General features: G+C 42.9%; 1 protein-coding gene across 2 annotated transcripts in view; it reads left to right on the top strand.

Annotated features, from left to right (window-relative positions):
- MTA2 (metastasis associated 1 family member 2) overlaps positions 1-17572 on the top strand; it is a 70570-nt gene extending 52998 nt beyond the window's left edge. For both annotated transcript variants that reach the window (XM_075837315.1, XM_075837314.1), the window contains exons 8-18: positions 93-192; positions 309-497; positions 1634-1708; positions 1791-1849; positions 1920-2017; positions 2130-2269; positions 4011-4239; positions 4326-4415; positions 4508-4632; positions 5281-5435; positions 17072-17572. In XM_075837315.1, the coding sequence (XP_075693430.1) occupies positions 93-192; positions 309-497; positions 1634-1708; positions 1791-1849; positions 1920-2017; positions 2130-2269; positions 4011-4239; positions 4326-4415; positions 4508-4632; positions 5281-5435; positions 17072-17240 (1429 nt within the window). In that variant the 3' untranslated portion in view covers positions 17241-17572. The remainder of the gene's footprint in view (positions 1-92; positions 193-308; positions 498-1633; positions 1709-1790; positions 1850-1919; positions 2018-2129; positions 2270-4010; positions 4240-4325; positions 4416-4507; positions 4633-5280; positions 5436-17071) is intronic.
- Positions 17573-27154: the final 9582 nt, after the last annotated feature.

Below are 27154 nucleotides of genomic sequence, written 5' to 3'. Positions count from 1 at the left end.
TTTGTTTGACATTGTATTTCCCGTTAAGCTAGGTATCTGCTCTTTCAAGTGCCGCTTATCCTAATCACACTATTGTACATATCTCTTTTTAGAGCTGTTGGCACATTCGCAAGAGCATTGGACTGCAGCAGCTCAATAAGACAGCCAAGTTTACATATGAGTGCAGCAGCTGCTTCTCGAGACATCACGCTGGTTAGCATGAAGTTCATTCCTTCCTTTTTTTTTTTTTCTCCCCCCTCAAAGTAAATTTGTGCAAATACTGATTCTTTTATCAGCTTTGTGTTGATCTCTGCTGCTACTTTTTCTAGTTCCATGCAATGGATACACTACAGAGGAATGGTTATGATCTTGCTCGTGCCATGTCCACTCTTGTCCCTCAAGGAGGTCCTGTTCTGTGCCGGGATGAGATGGAGGAGTGGTCTGCGTCAGAAGCCATGTTGTTTGAGGAAGCGTTGGAAAAATACGGAAAGGATTTCAATGACATTCGGCAAGACTTTGTAAGTCCAATGAACGCCTTGATATGTGCTTAAAGAGACTGTCACCGGTTTATCAATTCCGTATCTCCTAACTAATCTAATAGGCGATTTGCTGCAGTGAATTGTTGTAAAAAACTTTATTTACAAAGTTCTGAGCATTTTTTAAAATATGTAAATGAGCCTTTATTAGACAAATGGGAGGTGACCGCAGTGATTCTCTTGAGGTGGAACTTCCTCACCGCCTCGGACACTGTCCTATCAGCATGAAGCTGCTTCACACACCGTATGAAACTAAAGCTGGAGGGAAGGGGGATCACTTCAAACAGCCATATCTCGGGCTGTGGACCACCTAGAAGAGCGCTTCTAATCTTTCATATGACACAAGGATCGCAGTTCTATCTGTGACACAACCGGAGATATCACCAGTTGAATACACAGTCGGGAATGGAAGCTGTATACTATATGATCACAATGTGTGGCTGGGCAGGGAAGGGGGAGAAGCTGTATGATGATTGGACAGAGTCATACAGAAAACATTACACGCCCAGAGTGAAAAGAGTCACCTCCTATTTGCCTATTAGCCACGTTGGCATATTTAGAAAAATGCTCATAACTTTTCAAATATAATAAACGTGTTTTTAAAACATATCACACTGTAGTTATCCGCAGCAAAGCGCCTATTAGATTAGTTAGAAGATGGGGAATTGATAAACTGGTGACCGTCTCTTTTAAAGCGTATCTACACTTTGATTAAACTTTTAATATGTTAGAGACGTACCAAAACTTGGATCGGTGCTTGTCTGAATGCTGAGACCCCCACCATTGCTGAAACAAAGCTACAGAAGCCCCCAGCTGAGCGCCCTGCACCTTTGGCTGTTATTAGCGCTCCCTGTCAAGCTGAAGACTACGTACATAGATCTTCTATGTAAGCCGCCTTCAGTCTAATGATGAGCGCTGATCACAGCTGAAGGTGCAGGGTGCTCAGCTGAGGGCTTCTGTAGTTTTGTTTCAGCAATAGTGGGGGTCTCCGGACCACCACCGATCCAAACTTTTGATATGTCTTGCTGACATATCAAAGGTTTGACGAACGTGCAGTCACTCTTTTTAACCTGTCTTTTAAACATAGAAACTAAACGCCCTTATGTCCTCTTCTTAAGCTGCCTTGGAAGTCTCTGGCTAGTATTGTTCAATTCTACTATATGTGGAAAACCACAGACAGATATATTCAGCAGGTAAGAACTGTATAATTGTAGGTAAGCGAATTGTACACTAAATTTGAAAAGGATCTTCTAACCATCCAAGTTCTTCCTGCAGAAACGTCTGAAGGCAGCTGAAGCAGATAGCAAACTGAAACAAGTCTACATCCCAACCTAGTGAGTAAAGCTTATTTGTTTCCTATATAATATATGTATATGTACTTATAACTCAAGTTTTCCTATTTAGCACCAAACCCAACCCCAATCAGATCATTTCTGTCGGAGCCAAGCCTGGACTGAATGGAGCTGGATTCCAGAAAGGTCTAACGTGTGAAAGCTGCCACAGTAAGTTCACTCTTCACTTCCTAGCTATTCTTATGGTTGTCAGTTTTTCTCTGCATATTTCGCTGTTGTCCATTGCTGTTTGTTCTCGGATATTCATTTCCCCCTCTTACAGCCACCGTTTCGGCACAGTGGTATGCATGGGGTCCACCCAACATGCAGTGTCGCTTATGTGCTTCTTGCTGGATTTATTGGAAGAAGTATGGAGGACTTAAAACCCCGACACAGCTTGAAGGTGCAACTCGGAATATAGGGGTAGGTCTCTTAACATTCTTGCCATAAACATCTGGGGTTTGTGTTTCCATCCATATACTAGTCCTTCTCAATGAATTAGAATATCATCAAAAAGCTAATTTCAGTAATTCAATTAAAAAAAGTGACACTCCTATTATATAGATTCATTACACACAGAGTGATTTATTTTCAGCATTTTTTTTCTTTTCATGTTGATGATTATGGCTAACAGTTAATGAAAACCCAAAATTTAGTGCCTCAGAAAATTTAGAATATTATATAAGCCCAATTTCAAAAATGATTTTTAATACCGAAATGTAAACCTACTGAAAAGTATGTCCAGTATCTGCCCTCAATACTTGGTCGGGGCTCCTTTTGCATGAATTACTGCATCAATGTGGCGTGGCATGGTATGGAGGCGATCAGCCTGTGGCACTGCTGAGGTGTTCTGGAAGCCCAGGTTGCTGTGATAGCGGCCTTCAGCTCGTCTGCATTGTTGGGTCTGGTGTCTCATCTTCCTCTTGACAATACCTCATAGATTCTCTGTGGGGTTTAGGTCAGGTGAGTTTGCTGGCCAATCAAGCACAGTGATACTGTGGTTATTACACCAGGTATTGGTACTTTTGGCAGTGTGGGCAGGTGCCAAGTCCTGCTGGAAAATGAAATCGGCATCGCCATAAAGCTGGTCATCAGAGGGAAGCATGAAGTGCTGGAAAATGTCCTGGTAGACGCTGCGTAGACTCTGGACTTGATATAATGCGGTGGACCAACACTGTTGCTCAGTGGTCCAAAGTCCTGTTTTCTGATGAAAGTAAATTTTGCATTTCATTGGGAATCTCGGTCCCAGAGTCTGGAGGAAGAGTGGTGGGGCATCCATCCAAGTTGCTTGTGGTCCGGTGTGAAGTTTCCAGTCAGTGATGGTTTGGGGGGGGGGGACATGTCATCTGCTGGTGTTGGTCCAATGGGTTATATCAAGTCCAGAGTCTATGCAGCCGTCTACCAAGACATTTTACAGCACTTCATGCTTCCTTCTGCTGACAAGCTTTATGGAGATGCGGATTTCATTTTCCAGCAGGACTTGGCACCTGCCCACACTGCCAAAAGTACCAATACGTGGTTTAATAACTACAGTGTCACTGTGCTTGATTGGCCAGCAAACTCGCCTGACCCAAACTCTATAGAGAATCTATGGGGTATTGTCAAAAGGAAGATGAGATACCAGACCCAACAATGCAGACGAGCTGAAGGCCGCTATCAAAGCAACCTGGGCTTCCAGAACACCTCAGCAGTGCCACAGGCTGATCGCCACCATGCCACGCCGCATTGATGCAGTAATTCATGCAAAAGGAACCACGACCACGTATTGAGGGCAGATACTGTACATTTCGGTATTAAAAGTCATTTTTGAAATTGGGCTTCTATAACATTCTAATTTTCTGAGGCACTGAATTTTGGGTTTTCATTCCCTGTGTCCGTAATCATCAACATTAAAATAAAAAAATGCTGGAAATAGATCACTCTGTGCGTAATGAATCCATATAATAGGAGTTTCACTTTTTGAATTGAATTACTGAAATTAACTTTTTGATATTCTAATTCATTGACTAGTGTATGTATAATTTTTTATTTTGCCAAAATTGAAATTGATCAGAAAAGAGAAAAATCCTTCTCAAAGGATGGAAGGGGAACGTGGATGTCCGTAATAAGATTCACACCTGCTATAACAGGAGTTTTGTTTTTGTTTCTCTCCTCTTGACTTTAGGAGGCCCACCCTCGTAGCCATCTGTCTCGGCCTGAAGCTCAGAGCTTGTCCCCATATACCACGAGTGCAAACCGCGCGAAGCTATTGGCAAAGAACCGTCAGACGTTTCTTCTGCAGACGACCAAATTAACCCGCATTGCACGTCGTATGTGCAGAGATATCTTGCAGCCTAGGCGAGCTGCACGCCGACCCTATGCCCCAATCAATTCAAATTCCATTAAAGCCGAATGTGAGCCAATATTGTACAAAGTATCATGATTTTTTTTCACCACCCCTTCTAATTCTCCAACTTACCGTGGTAAACTCTCTTGCTAGGTTCCATTCGATTACCGAAAGCATCTAAAGCTCCTCTGAAAATAACTACCTTGGTGCGCCCACCTTTGGCAGCCATTGTAAAAGAACTTGGTGAGAACCAGATATTTTTTTTTTTGAGTTTTTTTTTTTGTTTTGTGCATTTTTGGTTTTTATGATCTTTTTAAACTTTTATTTTGTTTTAGCTGCCCAAGCACCACTGAAACCGAAGACTCCTCGTGGAACAAAAACTCCAATAAACCGTAATCAACTGAGTCAGAGTAGAGTCAGTAGTATTGGTGTACTACCCGCCAAACGAGCATTTGAAGCAGTAAGTAAAGGGTTTACTGGTGAAGTATCTGCTAAATATTTTTAATAGTTCTGATCCTTGTTGGTGCAAATTTTATCATACGTAAAGGCAATTCCATGTTCTTGTAATCTCAGGGAGCGACACATCCTAGTCCTGCAGGGCTATGAAGAAGTTTCTGTGCTGTTGCCCTGTGGGAAGCAGCTTACTGCAGCCTGTAGTCTGTGAAAAGACTGCTTGAAGAGCCTGATGCAGTGCCAGTCACAGCGTATTGCAATTTATTAGTATTACTGTTGTGTACGGCAGCAGCGCAGAGCTTGGTTTCTCTGCAGCCCTTTATATGATATTAGGGAGTTGCTCTTAGTGCGGTTCCTGTTTATTTTAGAACATATATTTACAGTGGCTATAAAATGGAGCTTCAACTTAGGTTCATAAAGGTTTTTTTTTGTAAAGTAATTCACACTTTAGGCCTCCTATTAGTAACCTCTCAGCATTTAGTTTATTTTAACATTATACATTCGTGTATAAATATTCTTAATCTCTATGAAGTAGTGCACACTAATAAAGGTAAGGATTGTGTTCTTGTTCTCTTCCCGTTATTTCACCTTTATGCATGTTTTTTTTTTTTCTTCGTTTTTTTTATACTATATTTTCTGTTACCTTCCCTTTTAGGTATCCGGTGTGGGGGTAGTTCCTCCATTCTCTGCCAATGGTCGCTCTTTCTCATCTGGTGTCCGTTCAAGCAATCAACCCAATGTCAAGAGGCAGAAACTCAATATTGCTGATGCCCCTAATCCTGTTGTTTTTGTGGCAACTAAAGACACAAGGTGACTACAGTTCTTAGAATTACTTATGCATTTTTGTCTGTGTAGAAACCAGGAAAACCTCTGATAATCTGGCATCTTCAGGACAATTGATGTGCTGGAATAACGGAATCTCCAGACTATTGGAATTTTCCCACAAACACACACCATGTTTATACTTGCCGTGTTGTCCTTTGAAATGTCACTGGTCATGTAGTGTGTAGACCCAGCATGGCTTACAGAATGTAGATGTTCTGAGGCTCCTGCTAGTAATGTAGGCCCCAAATATTCTGTATGTCTGAGGCCCACACCAGGGTATAAACCGTTACTGCTAAGCACCTCTGCCTGCCATTACCCACCATGGAGGTTAAGGACTTGCTGATGAGGACTAATGGACTGTTGCAGTGGACTACCGGAATTTTCTGTTAATCTGGCATGGGACTAATTTTGTCACATGCAGGGTTATTGTGATTTCTGGCCATGGTGCAAGATTAAAGGGGTTATACAGTTGTTTTTTTTTTTGTTGTCTGATAACTCCTTACCCCCCTTCCCGCTATTGGGCGTGACTGTACATCCTGATTTACAGTGCATTCCCGCAATAGGGCGTACAGTCACGCCCTGTAGATGAGGCGGGCACAGGTAATACACAGCTGACATCCCGCTGCAACGGCGGCGATGGCCGTTTCCGCCGATTGCCACCATTTAACCCCTTCAATGCTGCGGTCAACAGTGTCTGCCGCATTAAAGGGGCTTCCTCTACACCCCCACCGCCCACCCCTGCAGAGATTGCGGGTGGCGATGGTTGCTATGGCAACCAGGAAGCATAGCAACGGCTTCCTTGTTGGCCAGGAACGGAAGCCTATTAGGTCCTGCCCAAGGCAGGACCTAATAGGCTAACTGTCAGATGAAGAATGACCGCTCCAATACACTGCACTACATAAGTAGTGCAGTGTATAGTACAGGGGATCAGAAGATCAGATCTTCAAGTTCTCAGGTAAGTGTAAAAGAAAAAAAAGTGAAGAAAAGTAAAAAAAAAAAAAGTTAAAGAAAAATAAATAAGTTTAACCTAATAAAAACAATCACCCTGTTAACCTGATCAAGTCCTTTATAAATGAAAACCTAAAAAAACTATACATAATACATATCGCCGCGTTCGGAACGGCCTGAACTGTAAAAATATCACATTATTTTTACCGCATGGTGAACACCGTAAAAAAAAAACAATGACCGTATTTTAATTTTTTGGTGATCTTGTCTCAAAAAAATGTAATAAGTGATCAAAAAGTCGCAAGTACTCCAAAATGGTACTAATAGAAGCTACAATTCATCACGCATAAAACAAGCCCTCCCACAGCGATATCAACTGAAAAATAAAGTTATGGCTGTCATAAAATGGCGACACTAAAACATGTTTTTTTTTTAGAAAAGAGTATTTTTATTGTGGGAAAGTAGTGAAACGTAAAAAAAAAAAAAACTATATAAATGTGGTGTTGCTGTAATCGTATCGCCCCGCAGAATGAAGTTAACATGTTGTTTATACTGCATGATGAACACTGTAGAAACGAAAAAAACAAAATCGTGCTAGCATTGCTGTTTTTTCGTTTCCTCATCTCCCAAAAAATGTAATAAATAGTGATAAAATCGCAGTTACCCCAACCAATAAAAATGACAGCTCGTTCCACAAAAAACAAGCCCTCACACCGCTCAGTCAATGGAAAAATAACAAGTTATGGCTCTCAAAACGCAATGATGCTAAATGACGGTTCAGACAAATTTTTTAGGTCCAGTAGTTTTTCACTAAATACCCCACATCGACATTTGGTGCACCCCACAGGTCGACCTGTAGATGCAGCTTATAGGGCTCGTGAAGAAGTCCAACATGAGGCAATACTGGAGCGCAGATATTTTGTATAATATCTAATAAACCCGGCCTGTGCATAAAGGATTGGTTCAAAGTGTACCACCCCAATCCATAGAGTATTCATTCTCCCCATTATTACATCATCCTATTATACCCTGATGTACTCTGCCCAGCTTACATATGCCCTGATGTACTCCGCCCAGCTTACATATGCCCTGATGTACTCCGCCCAGCTTACATATACCCTGATGTACTCCGCACAGCTTACATATGCCCTGATGTACTCCGCCCAGCTTACATATGCCCTGATGTACTCCGCCCAGCTTACATATGCCCTGATGTACTCCGCCCAGCTTACATATACCCTGATGTACTCCGCCCAGCTTACATATGCCCTGATGTACTCCGCCCAGCTTACATATGCCCTGATGTACTCTGCCCAGCTTACATATGCCCTGATGTACTCTGCCCAGCTTACATATATCCTGATGTACTCCGCCCAGTTTACATATGCCCTGATGTACTCCGCCCAGCTTACATATGCCCTGATGTACTCCGCCCAGCTTACATATGCCCTGATGTACTCCGCCCAGCTTACATATGCCCTGATGTACTCCGCCCAGCTTACATATGCCCTGATGTACTCCGCCCAGCTTACATATACCTTGATGTACTCTGCCCAGCTTACATATACCCTGATGTACTCTGCCCAGCTTACATACACCCTGATGTACTCCGCCCAGCTTACATACGCCCTGATGTACTCCGCCCAGCTTACATATGCCCTGATGTACTCTGCCCAGCTTACATATGCCCTGATGTACTCTGCCCAGCTTACATATATCCTGATGTACTCCGCCCAGTTTACATATGCCCTGATGTACTCCGCCCAGCTTACATATGCCCTGATGTACTCCGCCCAGCTTACATATGCCCTGATGTACTCCGCCCAGCTTACATATGCCCTGATGTACTCCGCCCAGCTTACATATGCCCTGATGTACTCCGCCCAGCTTACATATGCCCTGATGTACTCCGCCCAGCTTACATATGCCCTGATGTACTCCGCCCAGCTTACATATGCCCTGATGTACTCCGCCCAGCTTACATATGCCCTGATGTACTCCGCCCAGCTTACATATACCTTGATGTACTCTGCCCAGCTTACATATACCCTGATGTACTCTGCCCAGCTTACATATACCCTGATGTACTCTGCCCAGCTTACATATACCCTGATGTACTCTGCCCAGCTTACATATACCCTGATGTACTCCGCCCAGCTTACATATACCCTGATGTACTCCGCCCAGTTTACATATACCCTGATGTACTCTGCCCAGCTTACATACACCCTGATGTACTCCGCCCAGCTTACATATGCCCTGATGTACTCCGCCCAGCTTACATATACCTTGATGTACTCTGCCCAGCTTACATATACCCTGATGTACTCTGCCCAGCTTACATATACCCTGATGTACTCTGCCCAGCTTACATATACCCTGATGTACTCTGCCCAGCTTACATATACCCTGATGTACTCCGCCCAGTTTACATATACCCTGATGTACTCCGCCCAGCTTACATATACCCTGATGTACTCTGCCCAGCTTCCATATACCCTGATGTACTCCGCCCATTTTACATATACCCTGATGTACTCCGCCCAGCTTACATATAACCTGATGTACTCTGCCCAGCTTACATATACCCTGATGTACTCCGCCCAGTTTACATATACCCTGATGTACTCCGCCCACCTTACATATACCCTGATGTACTCTGCCCAGCTTCCATATACCCTGATGTACTCCGCCCATTTTACATATACCCTGATGTACTCCGCCCATTTTACATATAACCTGATGTACTCCGCCCAGCTTACATATAACCTGATGTACTCCGCCCAGCTTACATATAACCTGATGTACTCCGCCCAGTTTACATATAACCTGATTATACTCCGCCCAGCTTACATATGCCCTGATGTACTCCGCCCAGCTTACATATACCCTGATGTACTCTGTCCAGCTTACATATGCCCCCCTCCCCCCACATAAGCTGAAATACCAGTAAAACACCAATCAAAATCGCGGTCCTTCTGAGCCGAACAGTGTGCCCAAACGGCAATTTATGACACATATGGGGTATTACTGTATTCTGGAGAACCCGATTTAACAATTTATGGGGTGTGTCTCTGGTGGTACAAGCTGGGCACAACACATTGGGCACTAAACTGGCATATCTGTGGAAAATGGCAATTTTCAATCTGCAACATCTACTGTGCACTCATTTTTGCAAAACGCTTGTAGGGTTGAAATGCTCACAATACCGCTAAATAAATTCCTTGAGGGATCTAGTTTCCAAAATGGGGCAATTTTTAGGGGGCTTCCACAGTACTGGTACCTTAGCTCAATGCGACATGGTGTCAAGAAACGGATCTTGTATATTAAATGGCACTCCTTCCCTTTAGAGCCTTGCTGTGTGTCCAAATAGCCGTTTATGACCACATATGGGGTATTGCCTTAGTCAGGAGAAAATGCTTTACAAACGTTGAGGTGCTTTTCTCCTATAGTCCTTGTGAAAATGCAAAATTTTGAGCTTGAACTAAATCTTTTAGGAAATGTTTATTTTCACATCCCAATTCTAATAAATTCAACAAAAACCTGTGGGGTCAAAACCCTCACTACACCCCTAGGTTAATTCAAACAAGGTGTGTAGTTTACCAAATGGAGTCATCTTTCAGGGTTTTTTACTGTATTGGTACCTCAGGCAACATGGCGCCAAGGAATCAATCCAGCAAAATCTGCGCTCCAAATAGTCAGTTATTGACAAACGTAGTGCGGAGAGAGAGAGAGAGAGAGAGAGAGGGGGGAAACAAATAAATATAAACAAGAGAAATTGGAATATACGGTGCAATACTCAATATGCGCCTTTTTTACGCTATTGAGAGATGCATCCTAAAACTAACAAGTAGACACTACGAATAAAGTAATCACAAAGAAACTAATAAAAGGTTTAGAAACAATACAATATATACGAACCTCCAGTAAACTCCCACAATGAACTCTCCCCTGGGCGTGAACTATAGGACACGGCTATTTAAGATATCGTTTTTTAAAAATGTTATATGCCTGACGAAGACCTCAGCACGAGGTTGAAACGCGTTTCAGCAGTGACTTTTATTGTCTTAGTATGTCCAAAAAATGTATTGAAATCCATCTAAGGGTATGTTCACACGCTGAGTGAAAAACATCTGAAAATACGGCATGGTTTTCAAGGGATAACAGCTCCTGGTTTTCAGACGTTTTTTAAGCCACTCGCAATGTTACCTGTGTTTTTTTACGGACGTTTTTGGAGCTGTTTTCTATAGAGTCTATGAAAAACGGCTCCAAAAACGTCCCAAGAAGTGACCTGCACTTCTATTTCGCGAGTGTTTTTTTACGCGGCCGTTTTTCAAAACGACCGCGCAAAAAAACAGCCTGTCTTAACAGAACGCTGTTTTTCCCATTAAAATCAATAGGCAGATGTTTGGAGGCGTTCTGCTTCAGTTTTTTCGGCCGTTTTTCTGGCGTTTACGGCCTGAAAAAGGCAGTGTAAACATACCCTAATGGTTCTGTGGAATTACTGAACCAGACGCACAGGAGAGCCCGATACAAGGAGCATCTTTTTTCCAGGCTCTTGATTCCAAATGACCACGGAAAAGAAACTCAACCTTTTTGGAGCTCAAAACCGTGGGTCGGTCGGAGCAGTCCCAGTCTTATCTGATGCTAATTAGCAGCTCAGATTACAGTGTCCTGAGACTTTGCCGGAGGGAAGGGGGAGAATCATCCAGGCACAGAGACCAGTGCGCACAGAAAATTCATCCTAATGACTGGGAAGTAAAACAGCAGTGCATGGAAGTCCACCACTGCAGCCTGACACAACGCGGAGGGCGGCAGTGTGATTATCCTGGCTCCTCCTCCTCAGTACAGCCCAGTCCGCATTAGTGGGGCTTAGGGGCCTGGTCGCAAGTGCGACTGCTGCGACCCCTATAGCTACGCCACTGGGCGCAGGTCTGGCACCCGCTCCCTGTCCCCTCTTCCCCCTGTCCACAGTACTGTAGCCGGCAATAGCAGAGCGCAGGGATGAGAATGACAGCTCTGCTACTGTCCGGACTATAGTGTGTATGCGAGGCGCTTCAGTAGCAGAAGCGCAGGTCTGGCCCCCCCCCCTGTCCCCTCTTCCCCCTGTTCACTGTACTATAACCGGCAGTAGCAGAGCGCAGGGAGGGGAATGACAGCTCTGCTACTGTCCGGACTATAATGTGTGTGAGAGGCACTTCTGCTACTGAAGCGCCTCTCACACATACCATACACCGGACAGGAACATAGCGGTCATTCCCCTCCCTGCCGGTTACAGTACAGTGGGAAGAGGGGACAGTGAGGGGGGCTAGACCTGCACTTCTGCTACTGAAGCGCCGCTCACACACTCTCTAGTCCGTATAGCAGCAGAGCTCATCAGTCTTTTCCCTATGCTCTGCTGCTGCAGGTTACACTAAAGAGAACTGTGTAGTGTATAGAGGCAGAGACCTTCCTGACGTCACGATGGGGGCACCACCCACCCGTACTCATAGGCAGCAGAATCCGTACACCGATACATTCAAACGATGTACGGATTTCTGCTAGCAACAGGAGAAATACAAGAAATAAAATGTGGTAGAAAAGTGTCAGTGGCCATTTAAAACACATAACACAAAAAGGAGCCCAAATTCATTAATAAAGTATATTACAAAATATATTTATATTACACATGCTGCTAGAAAAAAAGTTGATTGAAAGTTTAGTTACGCTTTAAATATAAGCAGTATATGAGTAATCCTCTATAGTAGAGGTAAAACATGGCCGAATACTATTTAGAGTTGAACCCTGAGGTTCTATTTAGATATAACAGAGAAAATGGGGTATGAATATTTAATAGAGATTATACAAATGAACATCGTATAAACGTACAAAAGGAAAAACGGAAAGAAATGGTAGCTGGAGTCTGTATTGCCATTAAAAATACGGTAGCATTTACTGTTTCGAAAACCATCTCTGACAGTTGATATGTTATATTAATTTGTAGTATTAATGTATTAAGCTTTACACTATTTCTGTCTACGCCCCAATTGAGATCTGCAAAGTTTATATTTAAAAAAGTTACCCATTTGTCTAGAGGCCAATTAATTTTATGTGGAGACTTTAATGCGCCAGTCTCGTAGAACAGTCCAGATTTCTAATCAGCAGATGGAACTAGGGAAGAACTCGGTCGCTTACTCTTGGAATTTGACCTACACGATATTTGGAGATCCCATCACGCCACTGAGAGACTATTCTTTTATTTCTGCCAGACACAAGTCCTCACGTATAGACCTGTTTCTAGTTGACTGTAATAACATTCCATTATGCCAATCTTCCTCTATTGGTAATATTACGTGGGCTGACCATGCCCCTCTTTTATTATGTTTAGCAAAACATCATTCTCCGGTAGCTCCATTTTATGTGGCGTCTGAATTTCTCATATCTAAATCTAATGTGGAATTGATATCACATTGTTTATTAGAATTTCTTTCATTTAATGATAACAAGCAGGTTTCAGATCAGACACCATGGGCCTCCAACAACGCATATATTAGGGGGATTCTGTTAAAACTAGCCTCCGTGTCAAAGAAACGAAAAGAAGAATCATGTTCCCTTATAACTGAGATTGCCACATTAAAGGAGCAAAATAAATCTGCCCCCTTCTACTGATATCGCTTCAAAATGATCTAGTTTGAGATTTGCCCTTCGCTCTCATTTACTTTGTAAATATGAACAAAATATTATACTATTGGAGATGGAGCTGGTGCGCTGTTGGCCAAAAGAATTAAACAAACCTCTATTAGAACTAAAATTTACTATCTAGACTGTTCAAATTCTGAACAAACCAGAGACCCTATGAAAATCGCTGAAGCTTTCGCATCCTATTAGGGTCTGTTCACACGCAGTGACCAAAAACGTCTGAAAATACGGTGCTGTTTTCAGGCGAAACGGCTCCTGATTTTCAGACGTTTTTTAACAACTCATGTTTTTTGCGCCATATTGTACGGACATTATGGGAGCTGTTTTTCAATGGAGTCCATGAAAAACTACTCAAACGTCCCAAGAAGTGTCCTGCACTTCTTTGATGCAGGCGTCTTTTTACGCGCCGTCTTTTGACAGCGACGTGTAAAATTACACCTCGTGGGAACAGAACATCGTAAGACCCATTGCAAGCAATGGGCAGATGTTTGTAGGCGTAATGGAGCCGTTTTTCCAACGGTCTAATTACGTCTGAAACCAAAGCGTGTGAACACACCCTAAGGCTGGGTTCACACGACCTATTTTCAGGCGTAAACGAGGCGTATTATGCCTCGATTTACGCCTGAAAATAGGGCTACAATACGTCTGCAAACATCTGCCCATTCATTTGAATGGGTTTGCCGACGTACTGTGCAGACGACCTGTCATTTACGCGTCGTCGTTGGACAGCTGTCAAACGATGACGCGTAAATTGACTGCCTCGGCAAAGAAGTGCAGGACACTTCTTTGCAACGTTATTTGAGCCGTTCTTCATTGAACTCAATGAAGAGCAGCTCAAGATTTACGAGCATCACAGACGCCTCGTATATTACGAGGAGGAGCATTTACGGCTGAAATGAGGCAGCTGTTTTCTCCTGAAAACAGTCTGTCTTTTCAGACGTAAAAGCCTCTCATCGTGTGCACATACTCTAATACTAAATTGTATAATTTGCGAGATGACCCCTGCATAATTCAACCTTCTTTAGAAGAGATTCAAAAATTCTTATCTTCTATTAACCTCCCTCTGGTTTCTGAGGATCAATTAGAATTTTTAAATACCCCATTTACTCTATTAGAAATACAAAAGGTAATTTCATTTAGTAAACCTCATAAAGCACCTGGACCAGACAGTCTCCCCAATGAATACTTTCAAGTTTTTTCTAAAATATTATTTCCATACCTACTTCCAGTTTTTGACTGCTATTATTACTACCTTGCCCAAACCTGGAAAAAGCACCACTAAATTAGAACATTTTGGGCATATTTCCTTGTTAAATTGTGATCTTAAATTATACGCAATGTTACTGGCACTGCACTTATACACTCTTCTTCCTTCTTTGATCTTTCCAGATCAAGTCGGGTTTGTACCTGGGCGATAGACTAAAGATGGCATTTGCCGGCTGATTGATCTTATTCAGGTGGCTGAACACTCCAGGACTCCCAGTGTATTCCTCTCTCTTAACGCCGAGAAAGCGTTTGACAGGATGCACTGCGGATACCTGGCGGCGGTGCTTGTTAAATTTGGGATTGAAGGCCCAATTGCCCAGGCTATAATGTCTCTATACTCCTCTCCTAATGTCAGAGTTCCGGTCTCGGGATTTTGTTCTCCCAATTATCAGATTTCGAACGGCATCCGCCAGGGTTGCCCACTTTCACCAATTATTTTTGCATTAATAACGGAGCCCCTGGCGGAGGCCATTAGTTGTTCACCTGATATACAGGGCATTACAGTCGGCTCACTATCTCATAACATCCGCTTGTATGCCGATGACGTTATTATTATGTGTACAAAGCCTTTATACTCCTTACCCACAGTTATGGGCCTTCTTTCTCAATTATCTCGAGTTTCTTATTATAAATTTAATTCTACAATATCAGTAATACGCCCAATTCATGTATCACCCCGACTGGACAGTCAGATATTAGAGATCTGTGGTTTTATATGGGCTAAATCTAGAATTCGATACTTAGGTATTTCCCTTTCTAACCCTTCTTCCTATAAAAAAAAAATCCCAAGCCCCTCCTAATATCTTTTAAGTCAGATTTGGATATAATTAATAAGTTAGAATTATCTTGGATAGGTCGTATTCACACATTTAAGATGATATGTCTACCAACAATATTGTATTTACTTAGATGCATTCCAATGAAATTCCCAATTTTTATGCTGCAGAAAGTATAGCTTATGGTATCTGACTTTATATGGGCCAAAAAGCGTCCTAGAGCAGCGCAGTCAACAATGTTTTTGGCATCCTCGGAGGGAGGATTGGGAGTCCCTAACATTTCTTTATATCATGAGGCAGCAATTGCAGACTCCCTGAGGGATTGGTGGTCTTTAGACTCCACGCAGAGATGGGTACAAATAGAAAAAACTTTCATTAAACAGAATTCCCTTAAACGATTTCCTTTATCTTCTATGGTAGCTACCCTGTCAGTATTGGCTTTGGTTACCTCGGGGGGAAAAAAAAAATATTAATTAAAAAAAACAATTCTAGATTTTATGGTATGTTGTGAAGCATATCTTGGCAGATACTGTGTGCCCCTCCCTTTTTTGTATTTTTTTTTTTTTTTTTTCATGTGTGTCTTGTTACGTGTCTTGTGGATTTATGTGTACAATCACAAATTATTGTACTAAATGTTTATATATCAATAAAAAAAAGTTAATGGTGAATGTTTTTAAACTTTTTTTTTTTTAACACTTTTTATATTTTACACTAGGGGACTTGAAGGTCAAACTGTCTTATTTATGTATTTATTTCTAATACATTGCACTACCTGTGTAGTGCAATGTATTAGATCTGTGAGTCATTCACTGACAGCAAGCCAATTAGGCTTCACCTCCCGGCAGGGCCTAATTGGCTTCCGTAATGGCAGAGCAGGAGGCCATTGTTAGGCCTCCTGTTGCCATAGCAGCAGTTGGCAGCCCTGATTGCATGGCAGGGCTGCCGATCTGCTAGCAACCTCTAAAATGCAGCGATCTCTGCATCTAAGGGGTTAATGGCAGGGATCGGAGCTAGCTCCGGTTCCTGCCGTTACAGGTGGGGCCTGAACGGCTACTGTGCTAGGCAGCCCGGGAGGCTAGTATTAGGCCCCCGGTTGCCATTGCAGCCACCGGAACCCTGGCAATTTAGTTTCTGGGGTGTCTAGCTGCAAATACCTTAAATGCAGCGACAGCGATCACTGTTGACAGCTGCATTTAAGGGGTTAATGGCGGGGATCGAAACTAATTTCGGTCCCGGCCATTTCAGCCGGATGTCAGCTGTAATACACTGCTGACATCGGGCGATGACGACACCAACTCAGCTTCTGAGCCGGTGCCATGCATTTGTCGTATGGATACGGCAAAATGCGGGAAGCACTGGCTTTCCATGACGTATCTATACGGCAAATGTCGGGAAGGGGTTAAAGCTAAGAACTTCAGAACTGAACTGGACCCTATAAAAATAGGCTTTTGACATTTTCTTGGAAATGTGAGAAATTGCTGCTAAACTTATAAGCCTTGTAACGTCCTAGAAAAATAAAAGGATGTTCGAAAAATGATGCAAACATAAAGTAGACATATGGGGAATGTAAACCAGTAACTATTTTGTGCGGTATTACGATCTGTCTTACAAGCAGATACATTAAAATTTAGAAAAAAAAGCCATTTTGGTGTTTTTCACAAATAATCAATGAATTTATCGACTAAATTTTACCGCTGACATAGTACAATTTGTCACGGGAAAAGCATTCCAAAGTTACAACATAAAGTGACACATGTCCGATTCTAAAAATGGGGCTCTGTCATTTAGTCCAAAAATGGCTGCGACGGGAAGGGGTTAATAAAGCTTTTACTGTAATTTAGATCAGGTCTGTTACATTTGCTATTTCATCGCTCAGTATTGTCAGGTTACATTCTAATCCTGTATTGTTGCTGATCTTTGGTTTACTTCTGGTTGTCATTGTCTCCTCTACAGATGCTTAAGAAAATCCTTATCGCATATGGAGATGCGCCGAGCTGCCAGACGTCCCAATCAGCCTCTGAAGTTGAAGCTACCACTGCCCCCGCGACCATCTGGGCTTCTGCCCTCCCTCACTACACCCCATCCTGCCAGTACAAGTGAACCAATTGTTTTGGAAGACTAAGGGACTCAAACGACCACCTATAGAAAAAATTCTGCCCCCTTCAACCTTCCTAGTCAGTACTGCTCACTCGGTTCTTAGCTCGCTGGCATATTCACTTGAGGACAGAAGGACCCGGAGTAAAGACCACCCATTCTGATACCCAGCTCCCAAATACACCCCCAACCTAGCAGCGACAGGGCCTTGTTTTCGCTCTTTCGCTTTCCCCACTTTCATTCTACCCATGTCCTTTATTTTAATATATATTTTTCTTCATATAACTCCCTTGCCTAATTGTTGGGAGGCTCTAATGCTCCCAGCTTGCGTCCCCAATGAAATTTTTGTTATTTTGTTTAGTTTTTGCTTTTTTTTTTTGTACAATGAAACTGTTTGAGGTCCACCAGTAAAATAAGAAAAAAAAAAAAGTAAGAAAGTGTTGTGCTTGTATCGGGGGAGGGTGGTGTGTGTTTGTTATGGCTGTGTAACTAAAGTAGGACAAACAATAGTGAGGGTCTGTTCACATCTGCGTTGGCTTTCCTTTCAGGGGTTCCGTCTGAGGTTTCCGTCGTGGAACCCCTCATCGGAAAGTCAAACGGAAATCACAGCTTCCATTAATTCCGTCGAAAAAACGGAAACCTGCCGGAACGGAAACCGTTAGCAATGTTTCCGTCACCATCAATGGTGATGCAAACGGAAGCTGTGGTTTCCGTTTGACTTTCCGTTGTGGGCTCCCACGACGGAAACCTCAGACGGAACCCCTGAACGGAAAGCGACCGCTGATGTGAACCGGCCCTAACAGTACTTTTATCATAGATGCCACGTTATGGGAATGTTATATGATCATGCATTTATACGCCAAAAGAAAATGGTCAATATTTTTATTAACTTTAGGCTAGATTCACACGAGCATGTCCGTTTTGCGCTCGTAAAAAAAACCCGTGTTTTTCTTGCGTTGCAGTTCCGTGTGGCATCTGTGTACTGTACGGATGATGTATGTGCTGTCCAGGTTTTTTTTTTCATGCACCCATTAACTTCAATGGCCTGCGTGGTGTGCAAAAATGCACCAAAATACTGTAGGACATGCAGTGAGTTTCACGCAACGGACACAGGCTGCGTGAAAAGCAACGCATGTCTGAATAGCCCCATTGATTCTCATAGGTCCGTGTGGTGTCTGTGGAAAAAAAAGCGGACAGCACACGGACGTGAAATACGCTCGTGTGAATAAGGCCTTAGTTCGTTCCTTTTAGGACTTTCACCAATTATCCAGATGACCCGTAACTGCATGTTTCTTGTTTGGAATTTTTCTTCCTACAGGAGAGCAATGTTTAAAGACCATTATACACTTTTTATGTGACAGAGCATATACTATTCCCAAAAGTCAATGGCAATAATTTTATTATTTACAAGACAATATAAAGTAATTTTATCACTGAATTACACAGCATAATATGTTTACATCCTGTGGTTTGCTTTTCAATCTATTTTTAACTTGTGTTGTCTATAACCTGTCATACAGACTTGGGGATAATGGATACCATCGCTCACCTCTAGCTCAAGTGCCTCAGCAATCGTGTTTTTCCTGTCTCTTTAACTTGATCGCTGCCCTCCTCCCCAGCTTCTTTCTCACTTTCCTGCTACCTTTCCTCCACCAGTTCCTCTAAGCCACGACTTATTGCTATGTAATGCAAAATGCAGCAGGCTACAAAGATTTGGCTAACTTTGAATTGGACTGTATAAAAGAGATCCCCCTATGCCGAATTAAGCAGCGTAACCTTGACTTGAGACCGCAGAAAGCATGGGATACCACGCTGAGATGAATTGTACCACGTCACTGCTGAAAATGGAGGGTCTTCTATTGGGGTCATCATGGGGTCTAGATGTAACTGCACTCTCATGAGGCAAGAACGATAGGGGCAGGATAAGGAAATTGAAACTGGATGCGGGGGCGGGGTGTTATTTTATACATGCGAATACAGAACATATATCGTTGATTTAACTCTCCTATGCTCTAGGCTGCATGTCTCGGGCTTCATTGCCCTGTTCACGTTTCAAGCATATTCTATGCTTACCTACAAGTCAAGACTCCTCATCCTAAGGGGTAATTCACACAACTTTTTGTAGGCAGAAAAAAAGATTTTAAACTGCCAGCGTTGTTTTCATGCTTTTTTTTCCGCAGCGTTTTTGCACACTGCTGTTGCATCTAATGCAAGGACTGCGGGCAAAACACAGCAAAAAAAAAAAAAGGCGCTCCGAATCGAACGCCACAGGTTTCATCTGCGTCCTACTGATGTCAATGGGAGGTCAGAGGTGGAAACCGCAGCAAGAAAGAGCATGCCGTTTTTGTTTTTTTTCCCTGCGAGCGGCCAAAAGCTGCCTGGGTTTTAAGCCTCTGCCTCCCATTTAAAATCAATAGGGAGTAACTTTGGCAGTTTTTTTTTTTTTTATACCCTGATTCCGAAGTGCTTTCCACATAAAAAAACTCAGTGTGAACTGACACTTAGCTTGGTTTTAGAACGTGGAACAAACTGGACAGTCTTGAAATATCCTTTTGGTCCAGACCCTGGATACTCTGCCACTATGTGTATCATTGTTCCGTTGGCAACACATAAAGCTTGCATGTACATTGAATGGTAACGCTAAGTCCGGGTTCCCACGTAGCGTAGATGCTGCGTAATTTCCGCAACGGAATAGTGTGCGGAAATTCCGCAGCATTTACAGTAGCAGCAAAGTGGATGAGATTTAGAAAATCTCATGTCCAAGCTGCAGAAAAAAAAACGTGCAAACGTCAACTTGGTCTCCAGTGCGGAATTCAATTCGGCAGCATGTCAATTTTTATGCTGCGTTTTAGTTTATTTTCCGTTGCGGGTTTTCCCCATTGAATTCATTGGGGATGCAAAACTCGCAACCGAAAGCCAAGCATTGCGACTTTTGCAGCGTAAGCACGGCATTTAGACCGCAAAAATCACAACGCCGTTAGAAAAATATAAATCATACTTACCCAGAACACCCTCCTTCTTCCTGCAGTCCGGCTTCCTGGGATGACGTTGAATCCCAGGTGCCCGCTCCAGCGTCACATGGCCTGAAACATCATCCAGGGAGGCCGGAGCAGATGTCTGTGTTGGGGGTTGAGTATGAACGGGTTTCTCCCGCAGCAGAATTTCCACTGGGCCGCAGATCATTTCGTACTGGGGCGCGGTATTTAGTATCCGCCCCGGTGGCCTCAGGGAATTTCGGGCAAAAAAACCCACCAAACTATGGTGCAGTTTTCGTCCGGAATGTCCGCTGCGGAAAACTGCTGAGCAGGCCTCCTGGGATGACGTTTCATCCCAGGAGATTGCTACAGCGGTGGTCACGTGGGATGAAAAGTCATCCTAGGAGGCCAGCCCTCTAATGTCATCCAGGCCGGCCTCCTGGGATGATGTTTCATTCCATGTGACTGCCGCTGGTCACAGTTCCAACTGCATCTGCATCCTGAGGATGCACATACAGGTGAATGGAATGCTAGAGCAAGAGTGACAGCTCCTTGCTCCAGCATTCACTCTGCCATGAGCGGCTCCACGCAGGCAGGCGTGATGTTGTGACGTCATTGCACCGGTCTGCTCCGAGTCGCTCATAGCACAGGCCGGAGAAGGATCCTCTACCTGTCGTGGGAACGGGTATAGGTGAGTAATTATGTTATTTTTTATTACGCACATATGGGGGCATTATACTGGGTATGGTAGGGGGCTGATATGGTGGCGGCTATGGGAGCATTTTACTGTATGGGCCAGCTAAGGGGGGAGGGGCTTATACTGTGGGGGCCACCATGGGGACTGTTTGGCGGAGCATAGGTGCGGGCAGGGGGTCTGGTGGTGTTTGGGGAGGTGTAGGGGCAGCTATGGGGAGCATAATACTGTGAGGGGGTGTTATACTGTGTGGAGGCAGCTATTGGGAGCATTATTCTGTGGGGGGCATCCATGGGGACTGTTGGGCAAGGTGGCTGGGCATAGGTACAGGCAGGGGTCTGGTGGTGTTGGGGAGGCCCAAACTGAATTCTTCCACATGAGCCTTTAGCTACGCCCCTGCTGCCATTTGTTGTGGATTTTACCTGCAACAAATAAGCAGCATTTACGCAAATACACTCGACTTGATGTGGAATAAAATTCTGGACCGCAGGTCCATTTCTGAGCGTTTTCTCCGCTCCGTATTTACGCAGAGTATGGATGAGACTTGTTTTATCTCATCCACTTTGCTGCTACTGTATTATGCTGCGGATCTTTTGCAGCAGAATACCGGTATTATAATACAGATATATGCCGTATTTACGCAATGTGTGAACTGACTAATCCCACAAAAATTTTCTTGCATCAAACTGGTTCGTGGTGCAAAAAAAGGTTAGGGACCACTATAATAGGGGATTTGATGTAGATAACTACTGTTCTATTCACCAAGTGGGTGTTGTATAGAAAAGTGTATGACGCTGACCAATCGGCGTCATACACTTCTCTTAATTCCAGCCCAGCTTGATTAACAGCAGGATCACACTGACGACACTTCCTCCCGCAGGTCCTTCACCGAAGCGACGGAAGACTGAACAGACCGCCTCCAGTGGCTGCAGATTCGGATAAACGTCCTGGCACGGCTGGAGGCGATTTCTGTTCAGTCTTCAGTCGCTCCGGTGAAGGACCTGCGGGAGAAAGTGTTGACACCACATAAGTGGCCTAACTTGTACATAATGTGATCGGCGCTGTAATGTAGATTACAGCAGTGTTTTTTTATATAGAAAAACGATCATTTTTGACGGAGTTATGACCTATATTAGCTTTATGCTAATGAGTTTCTCAATGGACAACTGGGCGTGTTTTACTTTTTGACCAAGTGGGCGTTGTACAGAGGAGTGTATGACGCTGACCAATCAGCGTCATACACTCCTCTCCATTTACACGGCATTATAGTGATCTTATTAGATCACTATGTGCACACACACACACACACACACACACACACACACACACACGTTACTGAAGTGTCCTCACAGTGAATATATATTACCTCCAGCCAGGACGTGATGTCTATTCAGAATTCTGACACTTCGCTAATGTTTGTGTCATTTACAGCACAGCACATCGAGATCTCGCTGGGCTGTCATTTTACAGTGTAATCTTGCGAGATTAAGCTTGCTGTGCTGTAAATGACACACAAACGTTAGTGAAGTGTCAGGATTCTGAATAGACATGTCCTGGCTGGTAGTGATGTATATTCACTGTCTGTACACTTGAGTAACGTTAATTTGTGTGTATGTGGCTACGCATAGTGATCTAATAAGATCACTTATATGCCGTGTAAATGAATGGAGAGAAGTGTATGACGGTGATTGGTCACTGATTGGTCAGCTTCATACACTTCTCTCCACAACGCCCACTTGGTCAAAAAAGTAACACACGCCCAGTTGGTCATTAACCCCTCCCAGACATTTGACGTATCCATACGCCAAAGTCGGGTTTGGGAAGTATGGAACGGGCTCATGGAGTGAACCCGCTCCATACGATGCCGGTGTCGGCTGTTTGTTACAGCCGACACTTCAGAGTAACTAGCAGAATTGCGCTCGTTTAACTCGTTAAATGCTGCGGTCAATAGAGACTGCAGCATTTAAAGGTATTGTGTCGCTAGAACATTTTTTTTTTTAGTTAAACCGTGTATAAGTGATTAAACATCGTTCTCATTTTTTTAATTTTTTCACGAGTCAGGAAATATTATAAATTAGATTCTAATTTATAACATTTCCAAGTGCTGGTCACTAGATGGAGCAATTCCCAAAATTGCAGCATTGGCATGTGGTAAAGCAACCACATTGCTTTATGCTGCAAAATTTGAGAAGACACACTCGCTCTAGTGAGCTTACAGAATCCACCCTCCCTTATCCTGGTTAGTGCCAGGAGAAAGGAGGGGATTGAACGGTCAAACCTCCTACATTGTGTGTCGCCATTTTTTGAGCTAACACACAATGTAGTAGGTTAACGTACAGTAGTAATCACACACTAAAACACGTACATACACAGAAATAACTTACCTGCTCCTGCCGCCGCTCCCTCCGGTCCGTCTGCTCCCTCCGCTCCAAGTGCACAAGTCCGGAAGCCGCGACCGGAAGTAGTAATCTTACTGTCCGGCCGCGGCTTCCGGTCCACAAGAAAATGGCGCCGGACGGCGCTCGGCCGAAGACCTTCAATTTGGACTGTGTGGGAATGGCGCATGTGCCGTTTCCACACAGACTGTGTACAGCATAGTGGATGGAACGGGCCCTGTTCGCATTCACTATGGGGCTGTATGTGCCGTATTCCATGTCTGTATGTGTCGTTAATCGACACATACATACAGAGATGGAAAAAAAATGGCAGCCCCCATAGAGAAGAAAAAGTTAAAAAGTAAAACACAAACACAAATAAATAATTTTTTTTTAAATAAAAAACTAAAAGCAAATTGATATAAAAAAATAATAATTCCGCGACACTCGTCCTTTAACCCGTTAGTGACCGCCAATACGCCTTTTAACGGTGGCCACTAATGGGCTTTATTCTGATGCATACGCCTTTTCACGGCGCTGCATCAGGATAAAGTAAACAGAGCAGTGTGAAATCTCCCTGCTCTCAGCTGCTAGAGGCAGCTGAGGGCTGGGAGCGTCCCTGCTCTGCAGGGTGAGATCGATATTAGTATCGTTCTCACCCGTTTAACCCTTCAGATGTGGTGCGCAATAGCGTGCACCGCATCTGAGTGGTTTTGGAGAGAGGGAGGGAGGGAGCTCCCTCTCTCCCACCGACACCCGGCGATACGATCGCCGAGTGTCTGTGTCTCTAATGGCAGCCGGGGGCCTAATAAAGGCCCCCAGGTCTGCCTGGAGCGACTGCCTGCTAGATCATGCCGGAGGCATCACCTAGCAGATGCCTGTCCGTTTTAAACGGACAGGCAGTACTATACACTGCAATACAAAAGTATTGCAGTGTATTACAATAGCGATCGGAGAATCGCATATTATAGTCCCCTAGTGGGACTAGTAAAAAAGTGAAAAAAAAGTTTCATAAAGTTAATGAAAAAAAAAAAGTGAAAAAAAATTAAAAACCCAGCTTTTCCCCTTACAAACTGCTTTACTATTAAAAAACCAAAATAAAGTAAAGTTACACATATTTGGTATCGCCGCGTCCGTACCGACCCCGACTATAAATCTGTAACATTATTTAACCCGCACGGTGAACGCTGTAAAAAATTTAATAAAAAACTATGGAAAAATTGCTGTTTTCTGTGAATCCTGACTTTAAAAAAATGTTATAAAAAGTGATCAAAAAGTCGCATCTACTCCAAAATGGTACCAATAAAAACTACAAGTCTTCCCGCAAAAAAAAAAGCCCTCATACAACCGCATCGGCGAAAAAATAAAAACGTTACGGCACTTCAAATATGGAGACACAAAAACAAATAATTTTGAAAAAAAAGCGTTTTTACTGTGTAAAAGTAGTAAAACATACAAAAACTATACAAATTTGGTATCGTTGCAATCGTAACAACCCGCTGAATAAAGTTATGGTGTTATTTATATCACACGGTAAACGCCGTTGATTTAAGACGTGAAAAAGGGTGGCGAAATGTCAGGTTTTTTTCTATTCCCCCCCCCCCCCCCGAAAAAAAGTTTATAAAAGTTAATCAATAAATAATATGTCCCCCAAAATGGTGCTATTAAAAAGTACAACTTGTCCCGCAAAAAACAAGACCTTATACAGCTATGTCGACGCAAAAATAAAAGAGTTATAGCTCTTGGAATGCGACGATGGAAAAACGTAAGAAATGGCTTGGTCATTAAGGTCTAAAATAGGCTGGTCATTAAGGGGTTAAATAGTTAGAAAGAGAGGGGGGGGGTGGGCGCGATGATTGCTATGGCTGGCTGGGGGCCTAATGAAGGCTCCCAGGTCTGCCATCTTTGTGCACCTATTAAGCCCTTAAAGTGTAGCTAAATGTTCGACAAACTTCTGACATGTCATAGTGACATGTCAGAAGTTTGTATTGGTGGGGGTCAGAGCATGGAGACCCAAACCAATCGCTAGAACAAAGCAGCTGAAGCGTTCGTGTGAGCGCTCAGCTGCTTCATGTCTGTCAGCTTTTTCCGGAAATAAATGTATCGGAGTACGGGCTCATAGACTTTCTATTGAGTCCGTACACCGCTACATTTATTTCCGGAAAAAAACCTTTTTCCCCATTTTCCCCCTAGAGCATAGTAAAAAAAAAAAAAGTAAATAAACATAATTGATATTGCCGCGTCCGTAAAAGTCTGAACTATTACAATATATCATTATTTAACCCGCACGGTGAACGCCATAAAAAAACCAAAACAATTGTAAACGCCAGAACCTCTATTTTTTTTGGTCACCCCATCTCCCACAAAAAATGAAATAAAAAATGATCAAACCGTCGCATGTACACCAAAATGGTATTATTAAAAACTACAGCTTATCCTGCAAAAAATAAGCCCTCATTCCACTTAATCGACGGAAAAATAAAAAAGTTATGGCTCTCGGAATTTGGTGACACAAAATAAATTTTCTTTTTTACACTTAGGTTTTTACTTGTAAAAGTAGTAAAATATAGAAAAAAATTATATATATTTGGTATCGCCGTAATCGTATTGACCCTCAGAATAAAGTTAACATATTCTTTTAATTGCACAGTGAATTCCGTAAAAAAAAAACGGCGCTAAAAAAAACAAAACATGGAGGAATCGCTGTTTTCATTTCATTGTTTTCATGCTACGAAAAACTACAACTCGTCCTGTAAAAATCAAGCCCTCATAGGACTATATCGACGGAAAAATAAAGACGTTATGACTTTTGGAAGGTGGGGAGGAAAAAACGAAAATAAAAAATCTGAAAAAGGGCTGCGGCTGGAAGGGGTTAAGAAAGTCATTAGCATAAATCTAAAATAGGTCATAACTCCGTCAAAAATTATCATTTTTCTAAATAAAAACCACTGCTGTTATCTACGTTACAGCGCCGATCATATTATGTAGGAGATAGGGCACTTATAATCTGGTGACAGAGCCTCTTTAATCAAGCTGGGCTGGAATGAAGAGAAGTGGTATGGCCCTCATTTGGTCAGCGTCACACACTTTTCTATTCAACGCTCTTGATGAATAGAAAAAAACCGCCCAGTTGGGTATTTAGAAAACATTTACATAAATTGAAAAATGTTCATAACTTGGTCAATAATAAATGTTATCTACTTCAAAGCGCCGATTAGATTAGGTAGGGGGATAGGGAAGTTATAAACTGGTGACAGCCTCTTTAAAGAGGCTCTGTCACCAGAATATAAGTGCCCTATCTCCTACATAATCTGATTGGCGCTGTAATGTAGATAACAGCAGTGGTTTTTATTTTGAAAAACGATCATTTTTTACCAAGTTATGAGCAATTTTAGATTTATGCTAATTAGTTTCTTAATAGACAACTGTTTGTTTTTTTACCAACTGGGCGTTGTACAGAGGAGTGTATGACGCTGACCAATCAGTGACCAATCAGCGTCATACACTTCTCATTGTTCCAGCCCAATGTTACAGTGAGATTGTGCAGTGAAAGAAGCTGGGCTGGAACAATGAGAAGTGTATGACGCTGATTGGTCACTGATTGGTCAGCGTCATACACTCCTCTGTACATCGCCCAGTTGGTAAAAAACAGTTGTCTATTAAGAAACTAATTAGCATAAATCTAAAAATTAACATGGTCAAAAATGATCGTTTTAAAAAAAATAAAAACCACTGATGTTATCTACATTACAGCGCCGATCAAATTATATAGGAGATAGGGCACTTATAATCTGGTGACAGAGCTTCTTTAAGGGCAGCAGTTTATCTTACATACGCTGGGTGGGCATGTGACCAGCCACTGGAGGGCTGTAAATTACACTCTAGCAGGTGGTAGAAA

The sequence above is a fragment of the Rhinoderma darwinii genome, chromosome 9 (genome assembly GCF_050947455.1).
Source record: "Rhinoderma darwinii isolate aRhiDar2 chromosome 9, aRhiDar2.hap1, whole genome shotgun sequence".
NCBI classification, from domain to species: domain Eukaryota; kingdom Metazoa; phylum Chordata; class Amphibia; order Anura; family Rhinodermatidae; genus Rhinoderma; species Rhinoderma darwinii.
The sequence above is the reverse complement of the archived record's forward strand: the minus strand, read 5'-3'. Positions and strand labels throughout refer to the sequence as shown.